The sequence below is a fragment of the Chelonia mydas genome, chromosome 2 (assembly GCF_015237465.2).
Source record: "Chelonia mydas isolate rCheMyd1 chromosome 2, rCheMyd1.pri.v2, whole genome shotgun sequence".
NCBI classification, from domain to species: Eukaryota; Metazoa; Chordata; order Testudines; family Cheloniidae; genus Chelonia; species Chelonia mydas.
In genome coordinates this window covers 165,988,624-166,014,083 of record NC_057850.1, presented here as the reverse complement: position 1 = coordinate 166,014,083, position 25,460 = coordinate 165,988,624, and the positions used below count along the sequence as shown (strand labels likewise).

The 25,460-nt window shown below is 41.4% G+C and overlaps 1 protein-coding gene across 1 annotated transcript in view; it reads left to right on the top strand.

Annotated features, from left to right (window-relative positions):
- The window catches only part of CNTNAP2 (contactin associated protein 2), a 1,647,636-nt gene that overhangs the window by 1,525,776 nt on the left and 96,400 nt on the right, over positions 1–25,460 (top strand). The window contains exons 20-21 of the mRNA XM_037889980.2: positions 744–877; positions 18,697–18,790. Of these exons, the coding sequence (XP_037745908.1) occupies positions 744–877; positions 18,697–18,790 (228 nt within the window). The remainder of the gene's footprint in view (positions 1–743; positions 878–18,696; positions 18,791–25,460) is intronic.

The following is a 25,460-nucleotide window of genomic DNA, read 5'->3' as shown; positions in this document are numbered from 1 at the left end:
CTGCAAAAAAATGTTGTTTCAGAAAAACAATTCTCCTTTGAAAAAGAGCTGCAATGAAAAAATGTTGACCACCTCTGCTTAGCAACCTAACTTGAAGCACCCATTTGTCAAAACCCTTTTGCGTCAAATACTAAAAGTTTTCCTTCAGAGTCCTTCAAAAAACCGCAAGGACATCTGACCCATAAACAACAACTAAATGGGATTGAAAGAAAGCCTTTTGTGTTCACATATAATTTCAATATTAATCCGCCATAAATCAGATGATATAATTATTACATAAGTATCCTTAATTTATTGATGGAAATCCTTATTCCCTCTACCAAATAAAACTCTTATTCTTTTGTTTCTGTATTTAGCTTTAAAAATTTTATTCGGGCAAGGATAACAATCTCAACAGAATAGTCTTCCTTTACATGTTAACATTTATAAGTCACTTGCATACCATTCCATGTATAATTCTGACTTGTTTATTTTTTAGTTAGTACTGTTTGCTGCTGCTTTGGTTTGAGATGCTGGTCACTATCTGGTTTATGGTTGTAAACTGGAAACAATTACCACCCCACTAGGTTTAAATTATCAGGCACTGACTCTTCCTATTTAAATTCTCCTGCAGCAGAGCTCAACTCCAAGAGCGATTTAAATATGAAATGATGGAGATCACAAGTAAAAAGTGAAATGAAGAGGGGGGAAAAAAGCTCTGAGAAATAAAGGTATAAATAGCTAAAAATGCTTTCTTTCTATAGGAAGCTTACAGATTCGATACAACCTTGGAGGCACTAGAGAGCCATATAACATTGATGTAGACCACAGAAACATGGCAAATGGACAGCCACACGGTGTTAATGTCACACGGAATGAAAGGGACATAGTTCTCCAGGTAAATATACATCTGAGCCTTTGGATACTATATAGCTGTATTACTAACAGTGATAGTCATAGGTATACCAAATATTACTATTATTGCCTTCCTTACAAAGATATGAATACACGTTACAACATAGCATAACTGGTCCCAAATCTACTGAATCCAAGTCTTGTCAGCTAGTCATAAGAGCATCCTTTCTTTCTTACCAGTGCCCTAAACTTTCCAATATGCCTATCCTTAAATTTATGCACATGAATAGATCCACTGAGCTCAATGGAGCTATGGCCAATGGAGCTATTCAAGAGCATAAAATTAAGGATGTGCATAAGTGTTGGCAGGATTTGGGACATAAGTGAAGGAGTATGACTGAGGGCGTAGGACTCTAGATTCCTGAGTTCCAGTCCTAATTCATTTTCTGTGTGACACTGGCAAATACTTCACCTATCTGTGCCTCAGTTTATTTCTCTGTAAATGAGCACAATACTATTTATGTACCTCACAGAGGCCCTGTGAGAAGCAGTTAATGTTTTCCAAACACCCTTTTCTTTGTTTAAATATGTGTTAATCAGATAGTTCTGCTTTCAGTTCCTGTCACATATGTGAAAATATATGGAGAATATCAAATGGTGTGGTATAAAAGCTTTACTGCCATGTGTTTCAGATAGACTGAGAACTTACAAATGGCAAACCAAAAATAAAATAGGCATATCATCCCAGACAAGTGCCAATAAAACCTTATACCACACCGCAGCTTCATTTATTGTACAAATGCCTCAAATTTTATAGAAAAACTATCTGAGAAATATTTAGGAAGTATTGAAAAATGGTTTTGGCACAGTTTTACATGTTCTTTTGCCTTTATAGCCAAGCTCCCTTAGTACCATGACTCCAGCTATCCAAGCCTTAGAAACAGAAAATACATTTTAAAAACTTCAGAAGAGTACACAAAGTAGATTTATTGTATATAATAATGTCATAGTATTTGTGAGCTGCTAAGGCTAGAAACAAAAGCTGTATGTCCACCAGAAATGGGAAATTTCTGGGTTTTCTACTGGTATAAATCCTGTTGCTAGCATTAATGTGTTGTAAGATACGGGACCTTAATTCTGTCATTAGTGTAGAATTGAATATTGCCCTTCCTCTACCTTAGAACATTGTAATTTTGGAGAGAAATTCCACATTTGAGAAAATGAGGGAAAGGGAAACATTTCTCTGGCAGGGTTTGTTGGTTGTTTTTTTAGTTATTTAAATGATGGATGTTTGAAGATTGACCTGCAGGTCCCTCAAGGAATCTCAGATAGCTGGTCCATACTTAAGGCATCCAAAGAGTTGACTTCCTTATTTTATGTTGTCTTCTTTAATCCCCTCCCCTAGTTTATAATGTGAGGGAACCAGCACAGCAGGCACCATGAATAAAATATAACAAGAGGAGGGCTCCTTGGGAACCAAGCCAAAAGATCAAGGATGGGAGCTGTCACTGTATTCACCAGGAGGTGATCAAAATGGATACCTGCCAGTAAAAAAACGGCAGGGGGGAAACTTTGTCAGTGGATTATGGCATCATTTGCCTGAAGCTCACAGTCAAGTATGCACTCATCTCTGATTCAGAATCACTTTGGTTGCACTGAGGCAGAATTTCTTCAGAAAGTTATTTTTATGTTTGTAAAGAGTCACAGCCTCAGCAACTGTGTAACATGTACAGACTATTCACCAAACTGTTTTGGTAGGGTGTTTCTTATTTATCAAACTATAAACTGATATCAGGTAAGATTTGTAGTCAGTTTTTCCTCTGGACCTTAATGCTTCTATTTTGTGGTGCCTGGAATGTTTCCTGAAGATGTATGGCTGGTTGTTACAATTTGTTCTAGAACTTGGTGATGGGATATAAAACCCTCTCCCATACTCTATTTGGAAAATGCCAACACAGTTAAGGGTGCCAGCCTTGCATTAATTAGCCTAACTCTAGCTTCTCATGGGGTTAATCCAACATTACATTGAGTGAGAGAGAGTAAACTACCCATTTGGGTCCTTGGAAGCTTCCACACACCTTTAGGGTTGCACTGATAGGGTAAACTAGGTTGAGGGCTTTTTACCCTGTCAGGTCAGCAGACGTATGGAACAAAACTGGGTTAAATAGTTGGGGAGCAGATGCAGGTGGGGCTTATTAAACTACAGGGCCCAGACGATAAGCATGAAAAAGAGAATAAGGAAAGGAGTGGTTCATGATAGGAAAAATCCTATACTACCTATATCATACCCTGGAAAAGGGAAGATTTTAATTTGGTTCTGGTTTATACCCCAGAAAAGGGAAGACTTTGAGGTTTACCTGTTTTTTCCCTGTAAATGAGGCAACTTTAACATGGGTATATACATACTTTAGAGAAGAAGGCATTGTTTTGTTCTGGTGGGCTGCACTAACCTCTGATACAGAGCCCATTCCGAGACACAGGATTAATATCACCTGCCATTTCTCAGAATCTGGGAAGATATGCACTCCTCTGTGCTTGAAAATGTGGGTGTTAGAGATCAAAGTGACTTATTTTCTCAGGGTATGTCTACACTGGCAGAGTTACAGCACCAGCAGTTACAGAGCCACTCAGAGAGTGCTGAAGGGAAACCGCTGTTGTGTGTTCACACTGTCAGCTGCCTGCACAATAACATGTTCACACTTGCGTCACTTGCAGCAGTATTCGGAGCTGTCATAAATATAAAGGGAAGGCTAACCACCTTTAAATCCCTCCTGGCCAGAGGAAAAACCCTTTCACCTGTAAAGGGTTAAGAAGCTAAAGATAACCTCGCTGGCACCTGACCAAAATGACCAATGAGGAGACAAGATACTTTCAAAGCGGGGGGTGGGGGGGAGAAACAAAGGGTTCACTCTGTCTGTGTGATGCTTTTGCCGGGACCAGAGCAGGAATGCAGGTCAGAACTCCTGTAAAGGATTAATAAGCAATCTAGTTAGATATGCGTTAGATTCTGTTTTGTTTAAATGGCTGATAAAATAAGCTGTGCTGAATGGAATGTAGATTCCTGTTTTTGTGTCTTTTTGTAACTTAAGATTTTGCCTAGAGGGATTCTCTATGTTTTGAATTTGATTACCCTGTAAGGTATTTACCATCCTGATTTTACAGAGGTGATTCTTTTACTTTTTCCTTAATTAAAATCCTCTTTTAAGAACCTGATTGCTTTTTCATTGTTCTTAAGATCACAGAGTTTGGGTCTGTGTTCACCTATGCAAATTGGTGAGGATTTTTATCAAGCCTTCCCCAGGAAAGGGGGTGTAGTGCTTGGCGGGATATTTTGGCTGGGAGATGTTTCCAAGTGGGCACTTCCCCTGTTCTTTGTGTAACACTTTGGTGGTGGCAGCATTTAACCTAAGCTGGTAAGAATAAGCTTAGGGGGTCTTTCATGCAGGTCCCCACACATCTGTACCCTAGAGTTCACAGGTGAAAGGGTTTTTCCTCTGGCCAGGAGGGATTTAAAGGTGGTTAGCCTTCCCTTTATATTTATGACAGAAGCGGTGCACTCTGGGCAGCTATCCCACAGAGCAAATCTTCCTCTTCTGCCACTAAGAGTTGTGGGAAGGCAAAGGGGGTTGTGGGGCATCCTGGATCCTGTCCCAATGCCCCATGATGCATTGCTTCACAACCCAGCAATCCCTGTGCTTCCATCTGAATTTGGCACCATCTGTCAACAGTTTGTGTACTGTGAGCTCTCCATCATCGGTCTGCAGGAATGGATCCCTCAGTGTTGACCAATATGCTGCTCGCTCTCACTAACATGTCACAAGTGGCAGTGGAGTTATTCCTTAAACTACAAAGACAAGAGCAGTTCAACATTGATCTCACCACGTATAGTAGCTACAACATGAGATTGCTTGTGGCATTCACAGAGGTGCTGACCTCAGTGGAGTGCCACTTTTGGGCTCGGGAAACAAGCACTGAGTGGTGGGATCACATTGTCATGCACGTCTGGGATGACGAGCAGAACTTTTGCATGAGGAAAGCTACATTCATGGGACTGTGTGATGCACTCGCTGCAGCCCTGAAGCACAAGGACACGAGAATGAGAGCTGCCCTGCTGTTAGAGAAGAGTGCCGATTGCACCATGGAAGCTGGCTACTCCAGACTGCTACCGATTAGTTGCTAACCAGTTCGGAGTAGGAAAGTCGTGTTGATGGAAGTGTGCAGGGCCACTAATCGCATCCTGCTCTGAAAGACTGTGACTCTGGGCAACGTGCGTGACATTGTGGATGGCTTTGCACAAATGGGCTTCCCTAATTGCGGAGGGGCGATAGATGGCACGCATATTCCAATTCTGGCACCAGACCACCTAGCCACCGAGTACATTAATCGGAGGGGGTATTTCTCAATGGTTCTCCAGGTGCTTGTGGATTACTGTGGGCATTTCACGGACATTAACGCAGGCTGGTCTGGAAAGGTGCATGACGCACACATCTTTCAGAACACTGGCCTGTTCAGGAAGCTGAAAGCTGGGACTTTCTTTCCAGACCAGAAGATCACTGTAGGGGAAGTCAAAATGCCCATTGTGATCCTAGGAGACCCTGCCTACCCCTTAATGCTGTAGCTTATGAAGCCATACATGGAGCACCTTGACAGCAGAAAGCAGCGGTTCAACAACAGGCTGAGCAAGTGCAGAATGACTGCTGAGCATGCTTTTGGCTGTTTAAAGGCCTGCTGGTGCTGCCTATATGGGAGGCTGGACCTGGCCAATGACAATATTCCTATGCTTATAGCTGTGTGCTGTACGCTCCATAATATTTGTGAAGGGAAGGGTGAAAGCTTCACTCAGGGCTGGACTGCTGAGGCTCATCTCCTGGAGGCTGAATTTGAACAGCCAGAGACGAGGGCTAGTAGAGGGGTGCAATGGGGGCCATAAGGATCAGAGATGCTTTGAGATAGCAATTTGAAGCTGAAAGCCACTAATATTTGTTGCTGTACTCGGGCGTGCTGTGTTTGTAATGCTAGGAGGTGATTGTGATTGGTGCAGATGATGCACTATGAAGGTTTAAGAAAATTGCCTGATGCTTTGCAGGGCTCTGTTTGCTTTCAGTTAAAACAAAACAACTCTTTTATTAAAAAACAACAACTGAGGGGAGAGAGAAACAAAAAACCACATCAGCACTGAGGGGGATGCGGGAAGGGAGGGTCCCAGGAGGAGGTGAGGTCCCAGGATGGTTAAAGATTTGTGTATGTGCAGATATCCAATCCAACCTTCTCCTTTGGAGTACAGTGCAGTGGGTACTGTACTTCAGCTACTATTCACATATCTGTCACTAACTGGCTGACCCTCAGCAAGCACACATGAGCCACAACACCCCCAAAATGGTGAGTAGCTGCAGGGGCAGGGAAAACAATGTTCCAGGACCGTACTGGACACGTGGCTCTTGGGGAGAGCCATGACTGTAGGAGGGGGGGCCAGGGCTGGATTACCCAATAGGCAGACGAAGCATGTGCTTAGGGCACCAGCAAAGCAGGGGACACCAAAAAAAATGAGATTTTTTTAAAAAAAATTTGATATTTCAAAAAAAGCATCAAAGCAGTCATCATGGGAAAAATCAGAACTTTGTTAGACTTCCTCACACTCCACTACACACTCTTCCCCCGTTTTTCTGTTCTCTTTTTATTACTTATCCCCACCTAAACCAGGGGGGCGTCCTACTAACGTAGATCGAAATAATGCGAGGAAATCAGATCCTGTCATGTATTGCAATGTGTGGATGTGTCAGAGACTGAACCTGCTCATGCTGTAAATAATAGGAGAAAAGATCCTGCTATGTGGGTTGATTTCAGTACCGATGATGTAGCTTACTGGATAGATCGTGGACCAAATGACTGTCAACACCACACTAGGCCATTTGAGAAATCATGTCGGACTTTTACCAATGGCAAACAAACAAGATATTGTCCACAAAAAATATTTTTCGGCATGAAAGCGAATGGTGAGAAATACACTCGAGAATGGCTACTGTATTCACCATCAACAAGGTCTGTTTACTGTTTTGTTTGCAAACTTTTTGCATATAAACCTTCAACATCCCAGTTTGCTGCAGATGGATTTAGTGACTGGCGGAATACTGGTTTAATTGAACAACATGAAAATAGCACTACTCACAGAGATTCAATGTTGACATATTTAAATCAAAGACAGGGCTTTGGATTGACACAAAAATTGGGAGAAAAAATTAAAGGGGAACGTGAATACTGGCAACCTGTCTTGCACCGTGTTATAGCTATTGTTCAAACATTAGCTGAATGTGGTCTGCCTTTCCAGGAATCAAATGACCATTGGAGCTTGTGGCTCAGTTTAACCCATTTTTAGCAGGCCATATCTCAAAATATGGTAATGCAGATGAAGGTAACCCATCATACTTATCCAAGACAATATGTGATGAACTCATTGGTCTAATGAGTAACAAAGTTCGTTCAGCTATTGTGGATGAAATAAGTACTGCTGGGTACTTCAGTTTATCTGTTGACTCTACACCTGATCTTTCACATGCTGATCAATTGAGTATTGTACTAAGATATGTCTCCCACAGATGGAAAACCAGTTGAATGATTTATAACATTCCTCAATTTGAAAAGCCACACTGGTGAAGAAATGGCAAATCAAGTACTGCATTATCTGTGCCATGTTTGCAAAATAGATTTCTCAAAGTACAGAGGTCAATCTTATGACAACGCTGCCAACATGTCAGGGCATTATCAAGGAATGCAGAAGAAGCTTTTAGAACAGAACAAATATGCCATATTCGTACCATGTGCTTCACACTCTCTGAATCTTGTTGGCCGCAGTGCTGTTGATTGTTGTCCAGTGGCGGTAAGTTTTTTCTCAACAGTCCAGTTACTTTATACATTTTTCTCTGCCTCAACACACCGATGGGCAGTTCTTAAAACATATTTGGGCAATGATTGTGTGTTGAAATCTCTTTCTAATACTTGCTGGGAGGCACATGCAGTGGCAACAAGTGCAATTCTGGAGTCCTACTCAAAGATTGTGGATGCATTAGAAAGTATAGCTGAAGACCAGTCACAAAAGGGAGAAACTATATGAGAGGCAGAAAACATTGCAAACAAGATGCAAGAACTAGAGTTTGAATTCATGTTGACCATGTGGAATGAAATTTTACACCACTTTTACCACACAAGTCAAGCTCTCCAAGAAAAAGAATTGGATTTGAAAACTTGTGCAGATCTCTGTCAATCATTAGCAGACCACTTACACACTTTGAGGAATGATTTCAAAAGATTTGAAGACATATCAAAAGATATCTTGCCTGACACTAACTACAAAGAAGCCCAGTCCTGCAAGCAAATCAGGAAAAAACAAGCAAATGATAGCAGTGCAACAAAAACAGCACTGAATCCTAGAGACAAATTTCACATATCTACTTACTACTCTATAATTGATACACTTGAAGCTCATATGAAGAGGAGAGGTGAAGTGTACAAAGAAGTATCAAGTAGATTTTCTTTTCTGAACAATATGGACTTATCTTATGAACAATATTCACAAGGTTCCCAAAAGCTACTTGACTCATACCCTGTTGACTTGAACATGAATCTCTGTGGAGAAGTACGGCAGTTCCACTGTTATATGCACGCAAAGTTTAATGAAACAGGAAAAATGAAATTCAGTCACATTGATCTTCATGGCACAATATTGAAAGATGGAACACGATGTGTATCTCCAAATGTAGAGATCGCACTACATATTTTTCTAATATTGATGATTACTAACTGCTCCGCAGAACGCTCTTTTTCTCAGCTGAAAAGAATAAAAAACCCTCAGAGAACAACAATGTGTCAGGACAGACTTGATTCACTTTCCCTGTTGTGTATGGAAGCAGACATGGTTCGTCGAGTCAGCTTTGATGAATTTATCCAGAATTTTGCAATCAGAAAATCTAGAAAGAAGCTATTTTAATTTCAGCATACATGTAAGTTTTGTGTCATTTCAAAAAATAAAATTTTATTTTATGGTATGGTATTGTTTTTATTTTGGATTACATATGGGGGGGCACCATAATCTTTTCAATGCTTAGGGCCTCTAAAGGTCTTAGTCCGACCCTGGTGGGGGCTTTATAATCATTACTATCCCCACATTTTCCACAGGCTGTGTTCATTATGGAAGATATCTCACTGCTGAGAGTGAGCGGGGAATAAAGGGCGGGTTTTCTCCAAGACTGCGGCTTCCGCCCTGGCCCTTATGCAGCTCACCTGTGTGCAGCAATGCCACCCCCCAACTCCCCGTGACAGCAGAGTGGTGCAGGAAAGTCACCCTATTGAGCCAAGGAACAAAGCAGCTCAATCAAAGAACCTGGGCAGCGGATTGCCCAGTATCTCCATGAGAGTCTTGTGGAGATCTCTGAAGCAGATTCCCATGAAGTGAGAAAGTCAATCAACACCCTGTTCCGCCACTCAGACTAGGCCTGTGGTGGTATGTGCATTATACAGACACAAGCCTGCTTTCTGCAACCTTCCTGTCCCCAACAAATCACTTCAGTGATTCCCAAAATCAAAGCCACTTACCAGGAGCCTCCTCTCCTGTTTGCGCTTCGCCAAGCTCTGACAGCTGTGATTGGCTAGACTCCTCCAGGGTAGAGAAGAGCTCCTGACTGCATGCATCTCTGACCTCAGAGTCATCCTCTGCCTCTAGGTCCCCCTCCACATTCTCGTCCAAGATTTCCTCCTCCTGGCTCAATTCACTTCGACTGGCATGCGAGCCACCAAAGTATTCACAGTGGCCTTCACAGTGGAGGTGGGGTCGCCACCGAGTATGACGTCCAGCTCTTTGTAGAACCAGCAGCTCGTGGGCGCAGCGCTGAAACGGCAGTTTGCATCCCGCACCTTGTGGTAGGCATTCCACAGCTCCTTCACTTTGACCCTACACTGCCTCTTTCTGTCATGCATCGTGAAATCTGTCTGTAGGTATCATAATTCCTGCAGCTGGAGAGCAGCTGGGACTGGACAGCCTCCTCTCCCCAAATGCTGATGAGGTCCAGCAGCTCGGCAATGCTCCAAGTGGGGGATTGCCTGGTGCATGGAGCAGGCCTTGTGACCTGGAAAGATGCACTGAGACCACTGCTTGCGTCACCAAGCAAACAGGAAGGGGACTTTCAAAATTCCCACGAAATTTAAGGAGTGGTCCCCTGAGGGCAGGGCAGTAGAGTTCAAATCGATGACCAGAGAGGCGGGAACAGGCATTGTGGGACACCTCCTGGAAGCCAATCGCAGTGCTGTAATCGACCAGGGTGTCTACACTGGCACCGCAGTGCTGTACCCCTGGCACAGTAAGCTGTACGCCTTTAGTCAGAAACTGCGCAGTTTCTGGGCACTAAGTGCCTTGGCAGTGTGTACACCTCAGGAGTTACACCGCAGAAAGCTACGTTACTGCGCAGAAACTTGCCAGTGTAGACAAGGCCTCAGTGTCCTAGGGTGGGTCACAATGTTTGGGTTCTCTTTGGCACAATACTGCCACGCCAAGTGGACTTGTATTTCCTTTTATAAACCATTTTCCAGCCTGACTAGCAGATTGTTTACCTCTTTTTAAATGAGGCAGCTTGCTTGCCAGGTGCACTTTCTCAAACTCTCACAGCACTAGAAAATGTCACTCTCATCAATGCCCCAGCTCCAGTGCATGGAGTTTGTTTTTCTTGTGTTAACAGCAAGTTCATATTCAGAATACCTGTCTTTCTAACTTACAGTAATAACCCTGTAGGGTACATTCAGTGTCAGAAATATTTAAATAATCTTCATTCTGACAATAAATCACTACTACATATGTTCTGCGGAGTTGTTTTATCACAACTCTCAGGGGTATCACTTATGAATAAATAGAATAAGAGGTTCACTATTGAGCCCGTTGGTACTCCAGCTAATGCTATAAACATACGTCTGTTGAATACTTGGATACTAACTTATGTCTTTGTGCCAGTCAATCAGAACTTGATTAAAGTCTTTGACATAAATACATATAGGCTTAAAAACAAATGTTTAGTGTGAATGATTTTAGTCGTTGCAATTATGGCCCTCATCACTAATATAGGCATATTTAAACAAAGTAACAGGGACTCTGTCAAACAGGCTGTACATTACAATTGTCTCATTCAGTGACTGTGAATAAATCAACAGTTATTGCCTCATTAAACTACTGTGTCCTGTTTGTCATGCCACCAACTTCTCAAGAATTGTGTCCAGTGTTAACTGTTGGTCTAGGCTTCTGCTTTTTTGATGATGTGGACAAAGTTTAAATCTGCTTATAAAAATTCTTGTCTCTCACCTCTATTAAAATATCAACTACCAGTAACCATGGCACATTTCCAAGGCTGCATAAGTTCATCTGTAGACAAGAAGAACCTAAGTAAGACAAATGGGGAATATGTTATCCTAGTAAATGAAAAGTCAGGAGCTGGGCTTTAGGCCATGTAGGGCAAGTTTTATTTGTTTTGACTTCATTAAAGGTTATAATACTTCAGTCGGGTATTTTCCAGATCATAAACAACAGAACAGTTTCTATCTAATATCAAGTTTTTGGTGATGAAATGGTGCATAGAGTTATTCACACATCAATATTTAAAAAAATTAAAAAAAATCCAAGAAATCCAAGAAAAAATCTTCCTATGCTTAGGGCCTGATCAACAGTCCATTGAAGTCAATGAGAGTTTTTCTGTTGATTTCATTGGACTTTGGATTATGCCCTTATAGAGCAGTGAAATGGAAAGAATTTCTGTCTTAGGGCTAGACTCATACTTTCTCCCTCTGTCTTCCTGTGCAGTGCCCCAAAAATCAAGATTCCAAATGAGGATAGAATCTGGACACTACACTATTCTGTTATATCTTCCTATTGTACTTGTTTTTCCTGTTGTGCTATATAAGAGCTATTAAGTTTGTTACACAAGAAATAAAAACAGGATGTATTTTAATATTAAATAGAATAATACCCAAAGGAACACAGCAAAATGTAATGTTAACGATCAGTTTCCTTACTGGGATATATTTGTAGATTCTCAGCAGGTCTCCAAACCTCCATGCCTTCTTTTAAAGCCATTTCCATGTATGTATTATGTACCCCAGGGCTATGTACCACCCAGCCCAACAAATTTCTACCGGAACACGTTCGCCATCCTATATAAGCTTCATGAAATATATGAATGTCGTTCGAAAATAATATCAGTGTCTGGCATTAAATCTAACATACTCCCATCTACAGTTTGCAAAATGAGACTGTTTTCTAAACGTTCTTATATTAAAACATTTTTCTTCTCTTGGGCCTATATTTTGCAGCTTAAATTTTCCAGACGCATTAAATAACCATTTGCAAGTGGTGCATAATCTTGTATTTCTGAAACCATGGAGTCTGGTATCTGAAACCCACCTCACAATGAACTGTTCTTTTACACCCATCCACATATACTCAAATCTCACTCATTCTTCTTTCAGGCCAACAGCCAAAACAGGCCAGATGTTTGGAACACTGGAAACCCTGGTTCTGGTCTCACCAAAGTTTTATCTTTTTCTATGAAGCTATTGTTTTACCTCTGGGGAAAAAGCTCCAGCAGCTCCCCCCACCAGAGCCTTTCCTTGCCACAGCCAAAGGCTCCAGCAGTGGGGAGCTTTCTCTGTCTTTTACTGTGGCACGTAGCTACCTGTACCCTACACACCACTGCAAATGTAGATAAAGTCTAAGAATTAGGCCAAGATTTTCAAATGATGTTGGATGACTCAGTGTTTGAAACGGCTCAGAGGAGTTGCACTTCTAGAATGTGCTGAGCGCTCACCCTCTAGAAATCAGGCTCCATTAAAAGGGCTCAAGCCTGTATGCAAAAAATGAGCCACCCAAAATCAATGGTCACTTTTGAAAAACTTGGCATTCATTTATATATGTTTTCAAAATTCTTCCTTAAGACCACGTCACAAAACACTGGCTCTCACCTGATACACTGTATGCAGAAAGATAATTTATATAATATATTTCATATAATAAAAACATATGTGTTTCTCTGTCTGTGAGCTCATTATATTGACATAATGCTATTGTGACTAAATGCCCAGAAAAAGTCAAAAATATTCTCAGAAATAAGGTTAAAAGCCTAAAAATCAATGTATAAAATAAACATAACCAGAAATAGATCCACATTTTACATTATATGACAATACATACTGGACAAATTAATGTCCCACTAGCATTGTCTTTGAGCACAAAGGGTCACACTCTTTAATTTTAATAGCCTGGCATTAAATAGTCTATTATTGCTTCTGTTAACATTTGACATAAAGTTCATCAATTAAACATAGGGAAAAAGAGCCCACAATGATCTGAAATTACCATAATGTTGTTTCAGTTGATGGTGGCCAAGGCAAAGAGTTAATTTAAGATAAAACAGGGACCTGTTCTCACATTAGTGCTCCTGTTACATTATGAGACCAACATTTAGAAACATACCTAATTATTAAGCCTTCATCTGAGTTTGCATATTTTCCACATATTGGGCCAGCTGCTATAAACCATTGACTTCAGTGGTGCTGCAACATGAGCTAAGGATCTAGTCAATTTTTTTAAGGGGAGGGGTGGGACCTTGTGTGTTTAATTTTTAACTGCAATGCATCCTATGCTGATTGCATTTCCAATTTAAATCAATGTGAAAAGCTTTTATTATAAGTGAATGCAGTTAATCCCTTTGGAAGAAGACTGTAATAGCCTAAGCAGTAGTTCTTAAATCAGTGTATAGCCCTGGAGAAGAAAATCTGGAGCCTTACTTAAAACAAATAATAATTACATCTATATAGCAAATTTCGTCTGAATATCTAATACAAATGTTAATTAAGCTTCACTACATCCCTGTTTGTTCCATATCCATTTTGCACGTTGTCAAACTGAGCCACACAGAGGTTCAAGGATTTACTCAGAGTCACAGAACAAGTTCCTAGGTTCAGTCACATACAGTCACGGATCCAGTACTTGAACCTGCTCTCATTGAAACCAATGGCAAAACCCCATTACCTTCAGAAGTGCAAGATCAGGCCTCAAATTGGTGGTAGAGCCATTATTGAACGGTAGTCTACTCACTACGCCATAATGAGAAAATGTGGCTGTGAAACTCTGTTGGTGGGCCAAATCTTGTTGTGCTCACTCAGTTTTTGCTCAGGCCTCATGCAGGCAACGTTTTCATAACAGTCAATGGGAATTCTACTGGAATAAGGACTGATTAAAAACCGAGTAAGGACTTCTGGGTTTGGACTGTTTGTTGTGACATGCTCCAACACCACCTTGAATACTCACAGGTATTTGGTAGGAAACAGTCATGTATCTGGATATATTCAAGATAATTTTGAGATTAAAGCAGGATACCTGGGTTCTACTCTTGGCTCTGCCGTGAAAGATAGCAATAACACATTGTCCAAGAAAAGGTGACATTATTAGATCAGAAGAAGGTATAGAGAGCCTCTTCTCCTCTACCCTTAATAAGTAGGAGGGAAGGACCTCTACGTAGGGCTCAGGAGAGCATTAGGTAGTGACCCTGGCCTCTGTCAGCCCCAAGGGGATCTGGTCTACCCAAACGATTAGTTTACGCTGCATTCTACTTCATGTGCGAGCCAGGTATGCTCATTGCTTTTTTGCAAAAGACCAGTAAAGTGCACCAGCAGTGAGCGCAGAGCATGAGTTACATTATCAAAGTGAGTAATTATCTAAAAGAAATGGAATTTTATTGAACTTCTCCCTAACCAACAGCAACTTCCAATAAAGGCAGCCTTGTTGGCTTGATTCGACTTGAGAACTGAAGCTGAACATTTTCTCCCAGTTTGGTTTGTACTGTGTGCACAATCTTGCTGTGTATTTATATTCAGCTCAAATGCAATTAATTATTTTTAAAAGAAAAGAAGCTGTAATGAAAACTCATAAAGATAATCAAGAAACTATAATTTAACACATATTCATGATGCCATCCTATGTATATGGAAATTATGTATTTTGTATTCATTAAATAATGCAATATTCTTTTCAAATAGCATGTGATAGTAATATTTCCTTTTCTGTTATGAGTCTTGATCCACATTAGACTGAGATAATGGCTATATTTCTTCTGATGATTGCAAGCAGTTTAGTTCTAGCAGCTGATACCTGAACAGCCACTGGATGGCAATAGAGAATCAGTTTTAGAAAGAATCCAGTCCTTCCAAGTGCCTGTGTTTTTCCACTGAATGCATCCGATGAAGCGAGCTGTAGCTCACAAAAGCTTATGCTCAAATAAATTTGTTAGGTGCCTAAGGTGTCACAAGGTCTCTAAAGTGCCACAAGTACTCCTTTTCTTTTTGCGAATACAAACTAACACGGCTGCTACTCTGAAACCTGTGTTCCTTTAGTCACCGACCTATAAATGTCCTGGATTAGATTCTTCTAAAATTGTGTTTTCTTTTATAAGATTGTTCAAAAAGAACACAGACAAATAATAAAAATAAGAGAAAAGAAATCTCACCACTGACCTACCTTTGATTCCTTAAGCACCATATATACTATTTGCCCACTAGCTGAACAACATTCCCCTTAATTCATAGTGTCAAACAGGGGAAGGGCACAATTCACAAATTTTGGGTCTGGATGCAGCTCAGAACTTCCCCCAGGGGTTCAGGAGCTAGTGTAGAGGGCTGATTTCATGTATAATCAGAAATCTTTTCTTTATTCTTGAACCCACGAAAGAATCATAAAATCTAATTTCTCTGGATTTAAAGTAAAGGCTAATTCTAACCATCTATTTCAGTCATTTTCCCATATTCCTTTTTCTCTAGGGGAAGTAAAGGGGGGATTTAAATAAGCTGAGTTGAGCTTTGGTGAGGAGATCCATGAAGACATCTGAAACTTGCACTTTTGGATTTCTTCACCTACTTTTTCAGTTTTTACTTAAATTTGAACATTTCCATGCAGATACCAACAGCAAAATTTCACCAGCTCAACCTCAAAGTACATGGCATGGGCTCATATGTAGGTCTGCCACTAACTCCATGCATTGAGCAGACTGAGAAACAGATTACACAATCTGCCTCTTGGTTCCCCCGATCCCTGGCACAGCTGTACTGGCCAGCACTCTGGATGGAAGAGGCAGAGCCAACGTTTGGGTTTCTCCGAATCCCTACCTCCCTGCATGAGAGAGAGAATAGAATCTCCCTCCCACACTGTTCTCCATGAAACAAGTAGCTGGTGCAGGGATGTAAGGGGAATTCCTCACTCCTCTGCATTCTATCCTAGGCAGCACAGCCACACCACGTATAATTGAGGTTGTCTGACACGTCCCATTACAAAACCTGTTTTCAGTTACTTGTAACTTTGCCAAACTTAAACTGTTCTGGGAGAAATTTCCCATGCCAGGTGTCAGCCTCGAGTAATTTTTGTGGTAGTTTCAGCTAAAATGGTTAGGGAGAAATATGTTATTTTGCCTATGTTAAAAATATTCTCACAGCCATTTCATTGAGACGGTATAATGACCCCATGCTTCATCATGTTTTGCTTTGGTAGGGTTTTGGGTGAGGAGGATGTTGTTTTGTTTTAAATGTACACACTACAATCTGTTTCTGTTAGAGAAGACCAGGTCAAAGAAGTATGCCTGGCACTTGGAGTGGAAGGTGATGAGATTTGTGATGGTCCATAGTTCCTGTGGGACTTCATTACACAGTTTGAGATTCTCCCCAAGAGAGTTCCATTGTGCCTGAGGAGCAGAGTTGGTGAACACAGTCTTCACCCCAGATCATGAGGCAGCCTTTTAGATATACTGGGCCCAGCTCATTGAGCACCTTGAAGATAAGGACCAAGATGTTGAACTGGACTTGATATTCTATGGAAAGGCAGCATAGATAGCAGAGGACCAGTCTGATGTGCTGGCAGTAGTCCATGTTGCTGAGGAGATGCACTGCAGCATGCATATGCAGAACAGGCCGTACTCTGTCCCTATATAACAAAATAGAGATTTCTCTTGGATTCATCAAGGGATTGATTCTTCCACACATGGAACTCGCGCTAAAGTCAAAAGGAGTTTCACCATGCAACAGGCTGGCAGGATTGGTGCCTAACATTTTTTGATAAAGATGCTCACACTGAATCGTAATTTAATTTCACTTTTCTTTCCCGGTACATTATCTAGCCATAATTAGCTCTGTGGAGCAGGGATTATGTTTTTGTTATATGTTTGTACAGTTACTAGCACAACGGGGTCCATGCCTGGTGCTCTTAGGCGCTCCCACAGTACAAATAAATATAATAGGTGTCCTAGTGATCTCAGACGTATAGATCCCACAGCTAGAATTCTGTGCTACAGTAAAAAGAAATATTTAGACAGTGCTTTTCCTTGATGGGTGATGGAGATGGGAGAGTTCAAAGGAAATGTTAGCCAATTTCAAAATAAAGTACAGTGCTTCTGGGCCAGATTATCTTCCCACTGATAGTGCTTTTACTTCAGTGGAGTTATCCCCGATTTACAGAAGCACAAGTCAGAGGAAAACCAGGAAAATTAGTTCTATTCTGGTTTCACACACACACAGGTGAGCGTGATTCTCCTCCCACAGGAGAATGAATCAGAAACAATTCTCTTGAAGTCAGTGGTGTTAGACTAATGTAAAACCAGTTGTGAGAGACTGAAAAATCAGACCTTGGGTAATTATTTCAACAAGCTGTTCCTGGCATACCTCTCTCAAATCTTTGTTAGTTCAGTAACCAGGTGACTGTGATGATGACAACACTGAGTGCAGCACTGTTTTGGATTCCTAACTGAGATTTAAGCCATTACCATTTGTCTCCTGAAAGAAGAGGGGTGTATTTTCCTCACCTGAAACTCACATTAATGTTTATGAAAATTATGCATGTGATGCTAGATGCCAGATTCCCTTTTACCATGGAAACTAATATCAAGTACATAATTTACTGTGTGCTTGTTGGCACCTGCTGTGGTTTATGTCGCAGTCCAGTTTTATTTTTAACTCTTTGTCTTCATCTGCTTATAACTCTGGAAAAAAAAAAACCTTCTCTTAGACTGAAATAATTATTGCTAACTTCTCTTAGACTGTACATGCCCCATCTCAGCTGAAAGGTGAACTTTTTCTTCTTGCAAGTCTGAGAAAATCTGTTCAGCCATTTTTGCATTATGTGAGACTATAAACAAATTATAATTTGCCTAAGGTAAGAAAATACTGCTACAATCTTTTCCATGCAGATAACTCAAAAATGGCTGAACGTTAAGACTTTAATCTGGTGTGTACATCCATGACTAAGCTTTAAACAGCTGGTGAATAGTAAAGTTATGTGCAATTGAAAAGCATTTCTGAACGTGCTCACCGAGGTTTTTCTACAGGTCTTATAACGTCACCAATGCATTTTCTTCCTTCCCAGTTTAATAAGCACAAGAGCTTCTGCTCTTAGGCTCTTGCTTGGATAGTTTGCGTAAGGAAGCTAGAAAAGTTAGTTCCCAGTAATTGTAGTTCTTTGAGAGTATTGCCTGTGTATAGTCACATTTGTGGAAATAATTTTGCTTGCATTCACATACCTCCCATTTTAATTCTTGTGCAGGCTTCTGAGAATATAAAAGGAGTATCCCGAACTACCCTTCATTTACCTCTGACCACTGACGGTGCAATGAATTCCTTGCAAAACAGTGGCTTGACCTTGGCTCTCAAGGGTACTGTCACTGTTATCACAGATAAAACAAGAGCATCCAGAAACAGAGATCTAAATGGAGCTATAATCTCCACAAGGAAGACCTGATTCACTAGCAGGGTAACAGGGTACGGTTCTAAAAGTCTCCTCTTGTTTTTTACTTTCCCCAGCTTGATCATTATCCTCCAGCAAGTTACAGCCTGCCGACAGCATCTGACACTCAGTTCAACTCCCCAAAGGCGCTCTTCCTGGGAAAAGTTATAGGTGAGATTATGTTTTAATAATTTATTTTTATTAGACATTTTCAGAGAGAAAAAATATATATAAGCATATGAGATTGTGATGTTCGTAGTGTCTGCAGTAAGACACCCTTTGGACATCTCATTTTTTACTCGAGAGACAGTGATGTTTTGGTTAAGTGGGATATCCATCAGGTGGGGGTATTACGCTGTTATTGCAAAGGACAAGGGGACACATAGATAAACCAGGGATAGAGTAGGCTGTGGCTAATGTATACAGAATGTAGATCATATATAAAGTTCTAGGGAACGTCATTTGGGACAGTACAATTGCACAGTTTCTGTCACCATTCAGATTTGCTGAGGGGGAAGGGGTCAATAGGACTTATGCTGCTTTGCAGTGAAGTATGGGAAATATTTAGGAAATTTGGAGCAGTATCTTTTATTGTGAATTCATTGCCCATACTTTTATGGCTCATTTTCAGAGGTAGTAGCTACTCACAAATGTCACAGAACTCAATGGGATTTTCAGGTGCTCAGCACCATTTGAAATTCAAGCGATTACTTTCTGTAAACCTTTTACTTAGCCACAATAGTTTGGATTATAGTGAAGAGTCAGACTCAAAACATCATGAAATTATATTTTCTTTCTGCAACACCATAATTTAAATGGTAACTTAAATGGTAAACCACATGGAATGTAGGTTGCCCCACAAACAGAATCCGTATGTAAGCTTCTTACATGTACCATACCTGAAATGATTGTATCTCTACCGTATTTCCAGCCTATTCTTCTGTCAAGGTGATATAAGGAGGGCCCTATAAAAGTTAAATTTTATATTGTTTGGGGACCAAATGAGATGTGAGGGGAAAAGGACTTTTGAAGAGGAAAGGAAATCAACTACAGAATTTTATAATGACATATTTTTTCCATTTGCTTCATTTTTAGTCTAGTTTACCTTATTTTGTGACTTTCTGGGAAGCTGGATGTCAGTGTAAGGTTCTCTTTGGTTTAAATCAAGCAAATCTAGGCTAACATTGGAGCTGAATCCAAAACTCAGCTTTTATTAATTCTTCTGCTTTTAGGCTCAGTAAAACAGAATAAAAATGAACAGTCAGAATAACTGTAAGTTGTGAAATGGGACATGAACAATGGTTTTGGTGCTCAGCCACATGAATGCAATATGTTACAGTAGAATATCTAGTCTCATCTTGCTGACAATATAAAACTTGAGTGACTATACTGCTCTCTGAATATTTCCATCTTACAGAGCTAAATTACGGCACACAGGACAGTCTGAAATTTAGAGCTCCTAGTGCCCATTCTACTGGACAAATCCTAGGTCCATTTAATCATCAATAGAATAGGCACAGGATGCAAGAGATGAGGTGTAGTCGCTCAGCAGCTGTAATCTTGGAGTGGCTCAGGGCTTGTCTACACTGGTAAGTTTCTGCGCAGTAAAGCAGCTTTTTGCACTCAAACTGCAGACATGTACATACTGCCAAGCCCCTCTATGGGCAGAAACTCCTCAGTTGCAGCACTGCAGAAAAACCACCTCGACGAGAGTCGTAAGGCTATTTGTGCAGAGGCTCCAGTGCTCTATTGCCAGTGTAGACACTTGATTGCTTTCTGCACTGTAATTGGCCTCCGGAGCTGTCCCATAATGCCTCACGTGCCCGCTCTGCTCATCGTTTTCAATTTGGCTGCCCTGGAGACATGTCCTCCTCCCCTTTCAAAGCACCATTTTTGACAGATGTTGCGTGCTGTGCTGATCTGCTCCGGGACACAAAGCAAACGATTAATGTGGAATGCTCGTGCTGTTGGACACAGAGGCAGGTGTGCGTGTGTGTGAGAGAGAGATTGCTGTGCAGAGAGCCCAGGGAGGGAGGCGGGGGCTGATGTCGGGGTTTCCCCCTCCCCCTGCCTCAGGGCTGGTTGCTTTCTGCCACTGTCTGAACTTACAAGACGGCATGCTGACACACTATCCGTCCCCCAAAACACACTCTCTCTCCCCCCCTCCATACACACACACACTCCCTGTCACACACACTCCCCTTCACACACACACACACTTCAGTTGAAAAGCAGTTGGCAATGTAGTAGGATGCCCATAGAACAATGGGATTGGGAAACCTGCATCATGTGATGCTGTGCCTGCCCCATGAGGCATTGTAAACCTTCCCAAAGCACCCTGCGGCCAGTTGCGCAGTGGGATAGCTACCATAATGCATTGCTGTCTTTGCCATTGCAAGAGCTTCTAATGTGGGTACGCTCCACCATCACAAGGAGCACAGTGTGGATACGAAACAGCGGTTTAATTCCAGCAGTTTAATAAAAGTGGTATCATTTGTGGTGCAGAAACTTGCCAGTGTAGACATACCCTTACATAGGGTGGCTGGGAGCTAATCTCTTCTCCCCAAACATGCCCTGTGGAGGTTCTGCTAACAACAACAAACTGACAAAACCAGTGCCTGATAAAATATATATATTGGTGGAAGATAAGGTGTGGATCACCCGAGGGGAATTCCTGGCCTCCTCACTCCACCCTGATTGCTTCATGTGAGTGGTTTGTTGCCACAACGACTCCATTGTCTCTCTGGGCTGACAGCTATTTCCAGACATGTCAGCTGTCTAGGCTGCTCAGATTTAGAAAACCATTAAACTATGGTGGTACTGCTTCCACGATGCAATCTTCTAAAGCCTGACTCTAGTCCTGAGAAGTTGGATGGATGAGGAAGCCTTATGTGGCCCCAGGAATGTACATCCTCATTACATATGGGAAAAGCTTGGGGAGAACGTGAAAAAAGATATGAGAGAGAAAATACAGGGACAGAAGTATCATAGAGAAAACATTGTAGGGGGAAAGGAAGATAAGGAGGCAGAGGGAAAGAAAAGTTAGGACACTAAACATTACAGGCAGAGATGTACCATACTCTATGGGGGAAGAGTGAAGAGGAAAAATTGGATTGAAGCCAAGAAAAGAGACAGAGAGAGAGAGATTATATGAAAGTTACAGTTTTAAGAGTATTAAATGGAAAGGTGATTGGCAGTACCCAATAAACAGGACATACTCTTATATCTTTAAATTGCAGGGTCTTGGGAGGCGGGCAGTCTTAGATAGCATTACAACATTTTTCACCCTACTTAGTGGTGTTAGTCCTGGGGCTGATGAATGATGGGTAGATTTTCCAAGCCCTGCAACTAGCTTGGAGACCAGCCAGCTCTATCCCACAGATGCCACAGGGTCAGTATTATTTCCTTTGTCAAGTTTTAGTGCTGTCCTCCTTAGGTTTTCTCTTAGCATTCCTCAAGAACAAACTGCAAGAATTGAACAGGTAATGAAGCTTTTTGCATCTAGGTCACTTGCCTGAATCCAGCTTATGTTGGCAGGGACTGAAAATCATTACCACCACATCACAAGTGTTTGATCTATATGAAAAGAGATATTGACTTAGCCTGGTTTCTGGGTACCTACATCACAAAAATCACCTCCACATTTGACTCCTTGCAAGTAATAATAGAGGCTTCAAGGACTGGATGGGCATACGTTACTACCCTCTGACTCCTGTGTGTATTCCATCCAAGTCAGAGTTGCGGCATATTGCCGGGATAGTGTGGGGAAGCCTACCTTCCACCTGTCCATGATGTTCCTGCTATGTAGCGACATAGAAGAGATCAGTCTGCAGTAATGTCATTACATTCACTGATATTTTTCAGAGTAACCCAACTTGACCCCATCTTTTTTTGCTCTTCTTAGCAGAGTTCATCAAGTCTAGTTTGCCTAATTTCGTTCATGTGTCAGGGAAATGCATAATATTTGTGAGTGGTTCTAGTCTGGATTCCTTCTTCTTTTCAAATTTGACAGGCTAAAAACATGGAATTAAATTGAGTTCCAAAATGATGAGTTGGCTCTCTGTAAGATGTACAGACTAATAAACATAATACTGATAACATCCACCATATAGATATATGTGGTGAAGTCGCAGATTTTCCTTCTCATTAGATGCATTCAGGGCATAATGAAGTCACCACAAACGTTGGTTAAATCAGTAAAGTGAGAGAAAATGTTAAAAGATAGGAACAGGCAGGGTGCCTGGAAGACCTTGGAAAGGTATTGGGGTCAGCTGGAATATATATGGTCTATGTTTTCATGTGCTATTATGAGAATCAAAAACAGTTTCCATGTTTTTTGAAATGTTATGTATCATCTGTCATTATAAATTATATTGTGTATGTTGCTCTGCATCCTTTGATTGATGGTATTGCTTTGCCTTTTTAGTGTTCTAAGTTTATTTTTATCTGTTAGGAAAGTGCTTCTTTGCTTATTCTGTTTAGATTGACTGTCTCTTCAAAATGGGACATTTTATTAAATAAAAGAATATCAGAGCCAGAGAAACAAAAAGAATGCACTGTGCATGCCAAAACAAAACAAACAGCCTGGAGAGCCCCTGACTCACTGGTATAATTGTTGCACCACAGCCAATTGCCATTGATCAGATTGACTAACAACTGCCAGGGGGAATGCTGAGTGAGGGGAGTGGAAATCAAGGTTAACATTGTTACGTTTGTTCAGCACAGTTTGAAGGGCACACTACCGGCAGAATCTAGTGTTTTTAAAGCTCCTATTTGCTACATTATCCTACCTAGAAGCAGTTCCAGAGAACCTGGAGGGAGTCTCACCTAGCAGAAGTGTGTATACAAAGGTGATTATCTATACATCATCATATGTACAGTTTGTAACGTCCTACATTCCATCTAGAAACAGGGTTATAGTTGAGAGGCAGAGTGTTTTATTTTTGTTTTTGTTTTGTTTTTCATCGATGATACTCAGTCTTAATTATCTTTGTTCTGTTGGATTTGATGCTTTCTTGTCTTGAAAGGTGAAGATGAAGCTATAGTTACAAAGCCAGCTTGTGATTTTGTGGAGCATTTTGGAACCATCCTACTGAGAAACAGTCCTACCTGTCTTTTCTTCTTCTTCTTTCTTCTTCTTCTTCATCTCGTTTTTTTACTACGTTTATTTGCAGAGAAACAGCATATCCTGCCAGCTTTTCTTCCTATGACCGTGTCACAGTTCAGGGCAACTGCACCTGTAGTGGTTCAGCAAGAACACCCACACTCAGGCTTCTGGCTTCTAGACTTTGCCTTTCTTGGATGGAGACATGCATCTCTCTCCCTCCTGACTGGGGTATTTCTAGGCTGAATGATTCTCTACTTTCACTGTGTTATTCCTAGAAAAAGGCAGTCTGCTTAAGCTTCCGGCTTCACTTCCCTCCTCAGAAATGGTACACAGTGTAATTACTACGCTTATAAGTATACGCTTATGCTCAAATAAATCTGTTAGTCTTTAAGGTGCCAAAGGACTCCTTGTTGTTTTTGTGGATACAGACTAACACAGCAACCCCCTGATACTTGACACCATGCAAGGCACTAAATGTAGCCGTATGGAGTGAAAATCCATCAACCTCAACAAAAAACTCACACAGATACAGACAGACATCATCTTCCTCTCCAAGTGCAAACAGATGGACATCATATCAAATGGACTGAAGGTAAAAAATCCATTGCAATCAACATACTACACTGACTATGGTGAGAGACTGCGCCACACACTCTCAAAGAAACTGAGGAACCACCTGATCAGCATCCTGTACAGCAGACAGGAGAAGATCAAGAATGAGCTCTCAAAACTGGACACTCTCATACAAAACCAACCTTCCACACAAACTTCCACATGGCTGGACTTTACAAAAACGAGACAAGCCATTTACAACACACACTTCACTTCTCTACAGAGGAAAAAGGACAGTAAACTATCTAAACTCCTACATGCCACAGGGGGCTACAACAGTGGTACCCTCAACTCACCTAACAAAATTGTTAATCTATCCAACCACAGACTTAGCCCAGCAGAAGAGTCTGTCCTATCTCGGGGACTCTCTTTCTGCTCCACCACCCCCACGAACATGGTACTGTTCTGCAGTGATCTGGAAGCCTACTTTCATCGTCTCCGACTTAGGGAATATTTTCAACACACCACTGAACAGTGCACTGACCCACAGGAACCCTCCTACCAACACTACAAGAAGAAGAATTCTGTGTGGACTCCTGACGGTCGAAATGACAGACTGGACTTCTACATAGAGTGCTTCCGCAGACGTGCACAGGCTGAAATTGTGAACAAACAGCATCACTTGCCCCATAACCTCAGCCGTACAGAACGCAACGCCATCCACAGCCTCAGAAACAACTCTGACATTATGATCAAAGGGGCTGACAAAGGAGGTGCTGTAGTCATAATGAACAGGTCGGATTATGAATCGGAGGCTGCCCGGCAACTCTCCAACACCACATTCTACAGGCCACTATCCTCTGACCCCACTGAGGAGTACCAAAAGAAACTACACCATCTGCTCAAGAAACTCCCTGCTACAGCACGGGAACAAATCTACACGGACACACCCCCAGAGCCCCGACCAGGGGTATTCTATCTGCTGCCCAAGATCCATAAACCTGGAAACCCTGGATGCCCCATCATCTGAGGCATCGGCACTCTTACAGCAGGATTATCTGGCTATTTGGACTCTCCGCTCAGACCCTACGCTACCAGCACTCCTAGCTATCTTCAAGGCACCTCCAACTTTCTGAGGAAACTACAATGATCTTCCTGAAAACTCCATCCTGGCCACCATGG